The sequence below is a fragment of the Herpailurus yagouaroundi genome, unplaced genomic scaffold (genome assembly GCF_014898765.1).
Source record: "Herpailurus yagouaroundi ecotype Mexico unplaced genomic scaffold, PumYag 182, whole genome shotgun sequence".
In the NCBI taxonomy this organism is placed as follows: domain Eukaryota; kingdom Metazoa; phylum Chordata; class Mammalia; order Carnivora; family Felidae; genus Herpailurus; species Herpailurus yagouaroundi.
In genome coordinates this window covers 5,226,338-5,238,757 of record NW_024412413.1, presented here as the reverse complement: position 1 = coordinate 5,238,757, position 12,420 = coordinate 5,226,338, and the positions used below count along the sequence as shown (strand labels likewise).

The following is a 12,420-nucleotide window of genomic DNA, read 5'->3' as shown; positions in this document are numbered from 1 at the left end:
ACCCGGCCCCGGTAGGCGCTTTGTCCAACACGCTTCAGTTTCCCTGCGTGGATGGGCCATCTCTGCCGGGACGTGGCGGTGCACCTGGCCCGGGAAGCAGGGGACGCAGGGCCACGCCGTGCCCGCCACACCTGCCCCAGCAAAGTGTGCAGCTGCCCGTCCCCACCATGCTGCAAACTGCCTCTGCCTCTTAGGCTGGTACCTCTGTGAGCAGCGACAATAGTACGTGCCTCGGAGGCTGGTTCCAGTAAACTTAGAGCCCTTAAGGGGCGCCTGGGTGGCTCAGTCCACTGAGCGTCGGATTTCAGCTCAGGTCGTGATCTCACGGCTCATGAGTTCGCCAGCTCCCCGTGGCGGGGAGGTGGGGGTCCCTGGCCTCAGTGGCTGGCTTGGCTGGTGCTGCCACTTGGAGATGGGGAGACCACGAGGGACAACTCGCTGGGGTTGCGAGGCGGGGAGGGGAGAGGGAGAGAGGGAAGAAACGGCAGCGTTGCGTCTCCTGCGAGGCATCTGAGGGCCCGGAGGTGTGGCTGGGTGGTTGGCGCTCGGGGGGCAGAGCTTTCCGTCGGGGCCGTGGAGGCACCAGGCCCTGAGGCCCAGCGAGGAGGAAGCTCCCTGCAGACGCAGCCCAGCAGGCCCTGCGGAAGCCGCAGGCCCGGAGGAAGTGAGCAGCGTGGGGGGTGGGGGGTGGGGGGGACCCTGCCCTCCCCCGGCCCCTCCAGCCCCCAGGGTAGGAACTTACTTTTCTCTGGAAGCCGGTGATCACGATTCGAGCTCCGCGGCCTTCATTTCATGGCAGCCAGGTGAGTCTCAGCTCCCGGGAGCCCTGGGCTCGGGGCTCTCTGCCCGTCTGTAATGTTCAGGAGCGAGAGGGCACAGAGGGAGGGCTCCGGGGGTGGGGGCTTGTGGCGGCCGACCCCAGAGAACACACCCTTAGCTGAGGGAGGGACTCGGGCCAAGCAAAGCCCTGAGCCTCTGTGCACCAACCACCCCCCCCCCCCCCCCCCCCCCCCCCCCGTAGAGAGGCGCATTTCCTCCCTCCAGGGGCCGGACAGGCAGAAGGGCACGATCCCACCTCCCCGGTAGCCAGGTGGACAGTCTCCCTTTCTCCGCGCCATCTCCCCTGAGCGTCATCCGGCATGAGGGGGGGGGGGGGGGGGAAAGCCACCCCGTTTCAGATGAAGAAACTGAGGCCCGGGTGGGGAGGGGCTGCCGGGGGAGGGGAGATACCCTGAACAGAGCTGGGGCAGACACCCCCCGTGTCCGCTCCACTGCCTTCGGTGAGCTCTGAGTCCGGCCCTGTCTTGTAAAGACCTTCAGGACCAGGAAGGGAGGGGATTCGCCCAAAGTCACGTAGGGTGAGGAAGAGCAAGCCTGGAACCCGGGCCTCCTCCTAACCCCCAGGCAGGGCTCTTTCCTCTTCTCCGGCTACGTCCCTCGAGCCGAATCCTGTCCAGAAGGAGGCTTGGGAATTCAGGGGGCAGGACCGGTCCCACAGCTGTGGTCTCCCCCATCCTCTGTTCGGGATGGGGCCTCAGAGGTTTCCCCGCGGGCCGGCTGCTAGGGCGATGGGGTGGCCCCTGCCGGTGTCCCCATCTTGCCACAGCTCTGGGTCCCGCTGCTGTAGCCAGGTTTCCCCGGTGGGGGGGGGGGAGGGGGAGGGCTGGAGCTGCCCCCCATTCTGCGGCCCCCCTGTCTTTTTGGGGCCCGAAACGCTGGGGAAACGCGGGGGGCCGAAGAGGAGGGCAAAGCTGCCGGCTGAGCAGGAGAGGAAGTGAGCCCTGGGGCAACAGGAAGGAGGCCGGGCTGGCTTCTCCAGGGGCCCCGTCCCGCGTGGGGTGAGCCCGGCCCCTGCCCAGAAGGAGCGCACACGAAGGAGGCCGCACACGCCCCTCGCGTGCCGGCCCCTCCCATGCCGACGTGCGCAGTGAGGCCCCCAAAGCGCAGAGAGGCTGAGCCCGCCGAGCCCCACCGTGGACAGCCTCGTTCCGCGTCGGGCCAGGCGGGGCCAGGCCGCCCCCCGAGAGCCAGGCCCCCGTGGAGTGGCAGCCGAGCCTGGGGGATGCCGCCACGCCAGCGTGGTCCCCGCGTCGGAAGGCTGGTGGTGCCACTCCGTGCCCACCTGTCTCGGCCTCAGGGACCTGGAAGGGACAGATCCGGTGCCCCCCTCGCCCTGCCCCCGCAGGAACTCAGGCACCGTAGAGGTCACCCGTCAGTGGATTCGCCTCAGCCAGCCCTGCCACACGCCCACCCCGGGCATCCCTCTGGAGCTTAACCCCAGGGTTTCCCGGATCTTGACAAGCCCTCAGCCGCGGGCCTCCCTCCACCCCTGCGTCCCACCAGAATGGGCCCCACGGCCTACTTCTCATCAGGGAGACCCGTCTCCTTGCCTAGGCAGCCCCCGCCCACTCCCCGTGCCTCACGGTCGGGAAGGAACGACGGCCCAGAGCCAGCGTGGGGCTCCTCGGATGGTGATGCCCCCTGTCCCCTGCATCCCCCAGGGCCGGCAAGGCAGGAATGGAGCCGGAATCCTTGTACAACCTGCTGCAGCTCCCGAAGGCGGTGGGCTGGCCGGAGGAGGAGGAGCTCCCACAAGGTGCCGGGCCCAAGTGGGGCTGGGGGTCCGGGCAGGGCGGAGGGGCGGGTCTGCGGGCAGGTCCGGGCCCTGCCTTGCTTCCCAGGTTGTTAACTGAACACCCAATTTGTGCAGCCCCTGCCTATGCCTTCTGCTTTATCCTTGACAACTCCCACCCCCGCTTCTGGAAGCTTTGGCAGGTACCCCCATACCGCTCATAACCACACATCTCGCGTTTGAGGATGACACTGGTAACGCGATATTAACTGCTCCTACGTGCTGTGCACGTCCTACAAGCTGCACCTCGTTTATTGCTCTGAGGGTAGGCGTTCCTGCCTCCCTTGTATGCGCGAGGCAACTGAGGCCCAGTGAATAGCAGTGGCAGGTGACTCCGTTCACGTGGTGGAGCTGGGGTTGGGAACCCAAGGAGGGGAGCCCCAGCATTCAGGTTCCCCTCCCGCCATGCCCTGCTGCCAGATATCTGCAGAGATCCGACTTGGCGGGGGATGGGGGTCATCGATCTGCTTCCTTCACTCGTGTGGGTCCCTTTAAATAGTGGCTGGGCACAAGGGCGCCTGGGTGACTCGGACTTTGGCTCAGGTCACGATGTCCGTGAGTTCAAGCCCCGTGTTGGGCTCTGTGCTGATAGCTCAGAGCCTAAAGCCTGCTTTGGATTCCGTGTCCCCCTCTCTCTGCCCCCCCTCTCAAATATAAATAAACATGAAAAAAAATTTTTTCATGTTTATTTATATTTGAGAGAGACAGAGACAGAATGCGAGTGGGTTGGGGCAGAGAGAGAGGGAGGCACGGAATCCGAAGCAGCTCCAGGCTCCGAGCTGTCAGCACAGAGCCCGATGCAGGGCTCAAACTCACGAACCGCGAGATCATGACCTGAGCCGAAGTCAGAGGCTCAACCGACTGAGCCACCCAGGCGCCCCCCAAAATTTTTTTAAAAAGTGGGTGGGCATAGGACGGGGCAATTCAATGGGTGTGGGTCCCCCTTTTAGCAAGTCCGTTTTCTGAGCTCGGGGAGTTTGTGGCCACTGCCCCTGAAACCTCCCTTCCCGAGGAGATGTTTGGAAAGGACAACACAGGTACCCAAAGCTGTCAATCCCCGTTACAGAAAAGAGGCGAATCAGGAAGCAAGCCAAATGTCCCGCTCAGCAAGGGCGTTAAGTGAACTCAGTAGAATTTATGGAACCTTTAAGACATAAACATGATGACGGAGGAAAAGTGTGACGTAGTTGAAATGTAAGAGCAGAATGCAACTTGAGCCTGAATTTTAAGATGGGCGATGTGGCCGAGAGACCCCGGAGCAGCGAGCGAGACCCGGGGGGCCGGGCGGGCATTGCCCAGAGTCGAGAAGCTGACTTCCTTCACTGCCTGGTGCTCTCTGTTTATAGATGGTTTAACGCTGGAAAGCATCGCGAGCAAAATTGCTGTTAGCGGTGGGGCTTGGTTATTTGAAAAAATATTTATTTTTTGTTTTGCAGTGGATTTAGAAATACTCAAAGTACTGGCAGGCGCAGCTGGAACATGGGATGATTCAGAGCGGCAGGAAACCTGCTCCGGGAAGGAGCTGGCGGGGGGTGGGGGTGGGGTATCGCCGGAGGCTTTCGGGGGGCCCCCCACCCCCTCCCCACACATCGGTCCAGAGACTGCCCGGGCCCAGCGTGTTAGATATCCCCGCCTCTTGTCAGGAGATACGGGGCCAGGGAGAACTTGAAGGTTTTCAGATCATCTAGGAAAAGTCTCCAGCCGCGTCGTGGGAAGACAGAGGCATTGCATTTTGTGAACCTGGGCAAGGCAGTGCCCCCCGTGGTGACTCAGTTTCCCCCATGTTCATCGAGACTAGATCCTCTCGGCCCTGCCATTTGTGGGTGCTGCGAGTCTAAGGCATCGGGAAGCTGCTGACCAGAGGGTCAGCCAGGGTGGTCTCGGCGTCCTGCCCGTGCCAGGGAGCCAGACAGACTGGGGTGAAATCCGCCGTGGCCCCCTGGTGCCCGGCCCCTGGGCTCGTGCGAGCCCCTCTGCTTAAGTATGTGGGTAGAATTGCCGGATAAAACACAGGACACCCAGTTAACATTTGAATTTGAGGCAGGAAACAGTTTTCCAGGCAAACTGTGTCCCCAAAATATATTGGTGTGCCTGAGGATGAGCTGGTGCTCATGAGGGGAACCCAGAGGGAAGGGCATTTGGGGTGTGGCTGGAACAGCACGGGCGAAGAAAGAGGTGTGGAGGACGAGGCGTGTCTGGGAGGACCAAGTCTCTTTAGATGTTTGATGCTCAGGGTGTGTGTGTGTGTGCGTGTGCGTGTGCGTGTGCACGCGTGTGTATCAGTGACCGTGTCTGTGGATCTGTGTGGGCGCGCGTGTGATGCAGCGGGACCCAACTCCCCGGGTGTCGAGGTGCCAGGCTGCCCAGCCCCCCCGCAGGGACCCCACACGCGTGTCACGCTCGCCTCTGCTTCCAGGAGAAAAGAAGAAGTACCTGCCACCCACCTCGCGGGGGGACCCCAAATTTGGAGAGCTGCAGAAGGTACAGCTCCTTCCGCGGTCTCCCCCCCACCCCGCTTTCTCTGGGGGCAGTCTTTCCGTCCCCTTGGGGCGGGGTCTGTCCTGCTCCTCCCCTCTCTGACCTCCGCCTGGCGGGTGGTGACCCTGCAGGTCCCCGGGAGACCTGTTGAATGGCTACGTGAGGGAACATTTATTGAGCACCAACTGCGTGCCTTTACGTAGACGATCCCCACAAGCCTCACGACGGTTGAGAGGGATCGGGCGTCCTGAATCCCATGGAGTGAGTAGGAGGCTCAGAGGGGTGACCTGGCCTGTGGGGGACACAAGGCCGGCCAGCAGAGTTTGACCCAGGCCCCAAAGCTTGTGCACTTGCCCCTGCTCGGCTGCGCACGGCAGTGGAGAGCTGGCAAAAGGGGCAGAATGGGGGGGGGGGGTGAGTCACCCGGGCCCCCCGCGTCTCTCCTTGGCTGGGAGGCTGCCGCTGCACCTGCTGGACCAGCTCGGTATAGGCAGGTTCAGGCCTCCATTTTCGTCTGCCTTATTGCTCCAGTCTCCACGTGGCCTTTCTGGTGCCTCCTCCAGGGAGGCCTCCTGGCCTTCCCCCCAGACTGTGGCCGTTTTCCCGTCCCTTCCTCTCTCCCTCCCATTCCCTGGCTCCCTCCATCCCACCTTCCCCACCGTCAGGCACTGGGACCCGAGTAGAAGGAGCGAGGCCCTTCCTGGAAACCTGACGGGGTGCCGACACGTCCTAGTTGGGGCTCCTCCTGGAGCTTACCCTGAGAAGGATTTGGGTGCAGGGAGTGAGCCAGGAGAAAGGAAAGCAAGTGGGCGGGCCCCTCCGGGAGCAGGTGCAGAGACGGAGTAGCTGGGTCCCAAGTCCGGAGTAGCCGGTGCTGCTCCCTTAAAGGCACGGGGCTCTGCTTCCTGCGCTCCCGGCCTGTTGAACCCGGGCGGGGACAGACGCCCTGGCAGAGGTGCAGAGGGGAGCAGGGGTGTGCGCCTCAGTCGTTGAGTCTGGGGGATCAGGCGGGACCCCAGCAGCCCCTGTGTGGGTGTCCTGGGGCTGGTGCCACCGAGTACCATGAGCCAGGTGGCTTAAAGCAAGGGGAGTTGAAGGTCTCCCAGCCCGTAGGCCAGAAGTCCTCAGTCGAGGTGTGGGCAGCGTGGGTCCCTCCCGGAGGTTCCGAGAGGGAACCCATCCCAGCCTCTTGCCCGGCGTCAGGCGGCTCCGGTGACCCTTGGCGCCCCTTGGCGCCTAGACTCGCCACTTGGGTCTCTGCCTCCCTTGTCACGGGGCCTCCTCTGTGTTTCCAAAGTCACGTCCCTCCTCTCCTTCTGGGCTCTCCCCAGAAGTGCCTACTTAGATCCAGATTTCTCCCAACAGCCTCTTCAGGGCAATTCAGGCCTTTCCTGTCGAGGGCCTTCAAAACTCTTCCCATTATCCAGTTCCACGGCCACCTCCCCACTCTCAGGTACTTGTTGTGGTGGCCTTCTGGGACCAGCACCTTGCACAGGACGAACAGCACCCCCGCCCCCCCTCCCCTCCCCGGGCCCAGGTTCCTGCTGAAGAGAAGCAGAGGGTCTTTGGGAAGTCAGACTGAGAGGGCAGGGAGGGCTTCCCAGAGGAGGTGACGTTTGACCTGGCCTTGAAGGTTGGTATAGGAGCTGGCGGGTGGGAGGAGGGCCTTGCGGGTCAGAGCTGAGCCAGGTGGGGGACCCGGTGAGGAGTGGTCCCGGGTCAGCCATCCCCTTGGGGTCTTCAGGTGCTGATGGAGTGGATCAATGCCAAGCTCCTCCCGGAGCACATCGTGGTCCGCAGCCTGGAGGAGGACATATTCGATGGGCTCATCTTGCACCACCTTTTCCGTAAGCGGCTGCTCCCAGGGTACATGGGCCTGGGCCCCAGCACCTCCGCCCCCCCCCCCCCAAGCCTGGCCCCTTCAGGCCCCAGGGGTGGACTTCTCAACAGCCGCCCCCTCCCCGTCACCGTTGTGATGTCGGGTTTGGTCTGCACACCTGCCTTCTGCCCACAACGTTGTGAGGTCCCAGAGGGCAGGGGTGCACCTGATTCTGGTCCTCAGCTGACCTGGGGCCTGGCTCAGCAGCACCCTTTGGTAGTTGGACAGAACGATCTTGCCAGCCCCTTCCGGAGCACCTGCCAAGGAGCAGGTGTGGTTAATCCTCTTACTAACCCTATCCTCTTACTATCCCCATTTTATGGATGAGGAAAATGAGCCTCAGAGAGGCCTCGTCACTTGTCCAGCGTCTTGCAGTGGGGAAGGCGGGGGGGGGGTCAGGGTCTGAGCTTAGGAGTCTAGGCCACCCTGCCTTGCAAAAAGGATGTGCACGTAGCTGAGCAGAAGGCTAAGGTCAAGGTGAGGTGGGCCAGTGGAGGGCGGCTCGGAGGGCCGGGGCTTGCTCGGGTCACAGGGCTTTTGGCGGTGGAGGGGAGCCTGGGGCGGGGGGCACGGTCCTCACCCCTCCCTCCCTCTCCTGCCTTTCTCGGCCTCTCCCCCCGACTCCCTCCTGGGCCCTCCCCCGCTCTCCTGCCCTCAGAGATGCTGACCGGGCTCCGGCTGGACGTGGAGGAGATGGCTCTCACGGTCCCCAACCAGAGGCGCAAGCTGGAGGCCGTCCTGGAGGCAGTCAACCGCAGCCTGCGGGCAGAAGATCAGCCGCTCAAGTGGAGCGTGGACGGTATGTGGGGCCCCGGCTGGGGCGGGGTCCCCGGGAGGGCGGGGGGAGCCTGGGTCCCTGTGCAGCACCGGCCTCTTGTTTCCTCTGCCTCTGGGGTGGGGGCACCCTGGGGGCTTCCGGGGAGCCTCCCGTGCAAAGTCGTGCACCCCGTCGAGGGCCAAGAGCCCTACACACTTCTGCGCCCCGGAGGTGTCGCCGCAGCAAAGCCCGCGGCCGTGTAATGGCATAAACGTGGTCAATGAGGCCCCTACTGTTTGAGTTCCAAGCACCACGAGCTCCCACGTATCTCGTCAGATGGGTGCTACCGGTCTCGTTTCGTTAATTGATTTAAGCTCTACCCGCGGTGCCTGCTGGGAGCGAACGGGAGGGAGCAAAGCCCCCACTCTGATCTCCGCCCCCTCCCCCATCTTCCAGATGAGAAAACTGAGGCTGAAGGGGTCGAGTGCCTTCTCCGAGATTGGGAGGTGGTGATGTAACAGTTTTCAAGCCGAGTTTTTGTTGGGTTGCGTGCCTTCACCGCTGCATTTAACGTCCCGCTTTCAACAAATGATGGGCGTAACGTTGGCCCTGAATTAAGCCACACTCATCTGAAGCCAACAGTTTCTTGCACTGGGGCCCCCACTGTAGGGCCTCGAGCGGCTCAAAATTGTAAAGGGTGGCTGTCTCTGTGTCGAAAGCCCCGTCCACTTGGGGAATTGTGCCGTGGGCTGTATTCGCAGAGCAGGGTGATGAGAGCACAGGGTGGCTATTTTGGGTTCCGAATAAGTATCTCCAGTCCTCTGCCTTCCAGGAGGCTGGAGGCAGATCTCCTTGGTCTTCAGAGGGTTGTTGGCACAATATGGAGCCCTCCGTGTGGCCCCAGGTATCGGTGGCCCCTTCCGCTCTGACCTGTGCCCTCTCCCCTCCCAGCCATCTTCAACAAGGACCTGCTGGCCACCTTGCATCTCCTCGTGGCCCTGGCCAAGCGCTTCCAGCCCGACCTGCCCCTCCCGACCAATGTCCAGGTGGAGGTGATCACCATGGAGGTACGGGGCTGGGTGCTGGGGGGACCCCTGTGTACAGGCTGAGCATCTTGGGTCCATGTCACCGTACCCTGGATTAGGGGGTGCTGCGTGGGGAGGGGCTGAGCCAGGATGTTTTCTTAGGAGCCTCAAGATATATCACATCCCTCCAGGACTGCAGAGGGGCCTGGGCTGGAGCTGTGGGTGGAGATATTGAGAGCCGTGGTGGCGGGGGGCCTAGGGTCACATGGTCACATGGTCACATGGGCCATTAGTGGTCATCTATCTGTTCATGGCCTTTCAGAAGCCTTCATAGTTTTGGCCCCCAGGCCACTGCGGTGTTGTCCCTCATTCACCAATGATGGCTGTGACCGTGCAAGGGAGCCTTCTCGTTTCTCCACCCACAGGGTCCCCTTGCTCTAGCATACGCACAACTGGTGCTGAAGTTCATGTCCCCGGAGCCCATGGCTTCTCCCTCAGGCAGAGTCTGAGCATCACAAACGGGGCCCCCACCTTCTCCTGCTCCCCGTTACTCCCTCCCCCAACTTCTGAGTGCCTGATGAGCCAGGGGGCTTCCCGTTTTGGAGCTTACGTTTCACTCAGATGAAATCATTCTTACTTCTTTCAAAACCGTTGATTAAAATTCTCCACTAAGCAGTGTCATGACTGTGTTTATACTTCTTATATAAATCAGAGGTGACTTCATTCCTTCATTCCTTCACTCATTCACTTATTCATTAATCCATCCACCTACCTATCCACTCATCCATTTACTCATCCATCCATCCATCCATCCATCCATCCATCCAACCATCCATCCAACCATCCATCCAACCATCCATCCATCCATCCACCCAACCATCCATCCATCCATCCAACCATCCATCCATCCATCCAACCATCCATCCATTCATCCATCCAAGCATCCATCCATCCAACCATCCAACATCCATCCAACATCCATCCATCCATCCAACCATCCATCCAACCATCCATCCAACCATCCATCCATCCATCCACCCAACCATCCATCCATCCATCCATCCATCCATCCATCCATCCAACCATCCATCCATCCAACCATCCATCCATCCAACCATCCATCCATCCATCCATCCAACCATCCATCCATCCATCCAACCATCCAACATCCATCCATCCATCCATCCAACCATCCATCCATCCACCCACCCATCCACCCACCCATCCACCCACCCGACCACCCACCCGTCCACCCGACCACCCACCCGACCACCCACCCGTCCACCCACCCACCCACCCGTCCATCCACCCGTCCATCCATCCACCCAACCATCCATCCGTCCATCCATCCATCCAACCATCCATCCATCCATCCATCCATCCAACCATCCATCCATCCAACCATCCATCCATCCATCCAACCATCCAACTATCCATCCATCCAGTCATTATTCATTTGTCATTCAGATCAACACATGTTTATTGACTCCCTGTGAGCCAGGGACTGAGTGAAACTCTGGGGATATCTGGGGAACAAGACAGACATTGTCCCCATCCTCATGGGGCCCAAGGCTCATGGAGCAAGAAAGACAATTGAGCCAGGCCACAGTGATGAGCACCGTCCAGGAGCTGCCCCGAGGAGGGAAAGAGGTAGAGTGAGCTGGGTTCTGGGGCTGCGCTGGCCACTACAGTCTTTCAGTGGCTGCTGGCGTGGGTCCCCGAGTTTTCTGGGATTACTCAATTTCTTCCCCGTTTTTCTTTCTTAGAGCACCAAAAGTGGTCTGAAGTCGGAGAAGTCGATGGAACAGCTCACTGAATGCAGGTGAGGGAAGAGTCAGGGCTTGCAGCACAGGCCGAGCTATATTATTTGGGGAATGGGTAACAGGGCCTGAAGCTGGGGACAGAGCTGCCCGCCCTTTGTGGGAGGGACCCTCACATCTCGCCAGCTTCCTCTCAGCCCCCAGAGGGCCTCGCTGACCCCTCAGCCCTGCTGGGCGCCTTTCCATCTTGCTGGGCCTCGCAGGGCATGGCCCTGGCTGTTAGGCATGCCCCCCCCCCCCGCCCCCTGCCAGCTCGTTTGTCCTCTGCACAAAAGCAAGCAGAGTTGGGGACAGAAGGGGCTGTGGCTCCCAGTCATGAGGTCACACTATAGCCATTGTGGGCCAGGAGGAATCTAGACCTGGGGTCACAGGACCCCGATGCCATGTCACTTCCCAGAGCCTGGTGGCCGAGGGCTGGAGCCAAGGGCACCAAACACCAGCATTTATAGAGCACCTAGTGTGTGCGGGGTGGGAGGCTCTGTCCTTGGGTGTCCACGACAGCCAGCTGCTTACCTTTCGTGCGTCTGGACAAGCAGGTTGCTCGGCTAATGGGCTCTTCCCTCTGCCCTCCTGGAGGTAAAGCCTGGCTCTCTGTTTCAGGCTGCCCTCTCTACCCTGCACAGCACAGTCCCCTGTTGAGGGCCTTGGTCGCAGGGCCCACCCGGCCCTCCTGGGACAGCTTGACCCGCTTTGGGCCCAGAACCTTGCTTCGAAGGGGTGTGGCTGGGGTGGAAAATTTGACACAAGGTCGAAGACAAACCATTCAGAACAAGAGAAACAGAGTGAAAGAAGCCAGACGCAGAAGAGAGCGTGATTTCATTACACGGGCTCCCAGAATAGGCTAAACCAGTTCACAGCGGGAGGAATCAGGGCAGGGGGTGATCTTTGGGGGGGGGGGGCGCGGGGGCGGGGGAGAGCACATGGGGGTGCCAGGAAGGGTCTGTATCTTGTTGGGTGCTGATCACACAGGTGCGTGCATATGGAAAAACACACGCGCCTTAATCGTACAATTTGTGTGCTTTATTGTATGACACCACCCACCCGAACTAAAACAACCACAGAAATGACAAAATCCAGACATAACTAGGTGTGGAAGCCTCCAGGGTGGGGTGTGGGCCTCTTTCTGCCCGCTCCCTGTGCAAGGGCCCTGCCTGCTTACGAACTGCAGGGAAGAAGGGAGCTCGCCCGTTTCTCTGTCAACCTTGCTAGTGCTGAGTCTTGTCGTAGTAAGAAACTACAGGTCTGAGGATATTTTTTAACCACGTGTTTACCTTTCTCCCCCCTGCAATTGTCCCTTTAGCACAGACAAGGACCCAGCTACCAGTGAGTACTTTTCCCACCGGGTGTGTGTTAAAACAGATGGGAGGATGAAGGGTCACTTGCTGGGTGTTCTCTGCTCTTGCCTCTGCGCCCCGCTACTTGTATCTCGAGCCTTCTTCTGCTCCGTTTGCCCCTTCTTCTCTCCGTCAGTCCGTCCCAGGATCGGGCTGTTTCCTCTCACGATACTGCTCAAACCGCAGGGAGAGGTTTACAGTTCCCGCCGGTGGTCATGGTGGAGTTGTTATGAACGTGTGGGCTCTGAAGCCACATGGCCCGGGTTCAGACACTAACGTGTCCTCTTGTTAGCCATGTGAACTTGGGCAAGTGACGTAACCTGTCTGTGTCTCAGCTTTCTCATCTGTAAAATGAGATTAATAATGGCACCCACCTCTTGGACTGGTGAGGAGGGTTAAAAGATGATTTGTGAATGTGTTTAGCCCAGAGTGGGTGCCCCATAGTGACTGTGCAGTGGTGTGGCCACTTCTTTTGTGACAGACATCTTCCCCTAT

General features: G+C 60.5%; 1 protein-coding gene across 1 annotated transcript in view; it reads left to right on the top strand.

Annotated features, from left to right (window-relative positions):
- Positions 1–672: 672 nt before the first annotated feature.
- PARVG (parvin gamma) overlaps positions 673–12,420 on the top strand; it is a 26,914-nt gene continuing 15,166 nt past the window's right edge. Inside the window, exons 1-8 of the mRNA XM_040491818.1 lie at positions 673–803; positions 2,502–2,596; positions 5,049–5,113; positions 6,855–6,957; positions 7,648–7,788; positions 8,698–8,813; positions 10,538–10,593; positions 11,892–12,195. Of these exons, the coding sequence (XP_040347752.1) occupies positions 793–803; positions 2,502–2,596; positions 5,049–5,113; positions 6,855–6,957; positions 7,648–7,788; positions 8,698–8,813; positions 10,538–10,593; positions 11,892–12,195 (891 nt within the window). The 5' untranslated portion in view covers positions 673–792. The remainder of the gene's footprint in view (positions 804–2,501; positions 2,597–5,048; positions 5,114–6,854; positions 6,958–7,647; positions 7,789–8,697; positions 8,814–10,537; positions 10,594–11,891; positions 12,196–12,420) is intronic.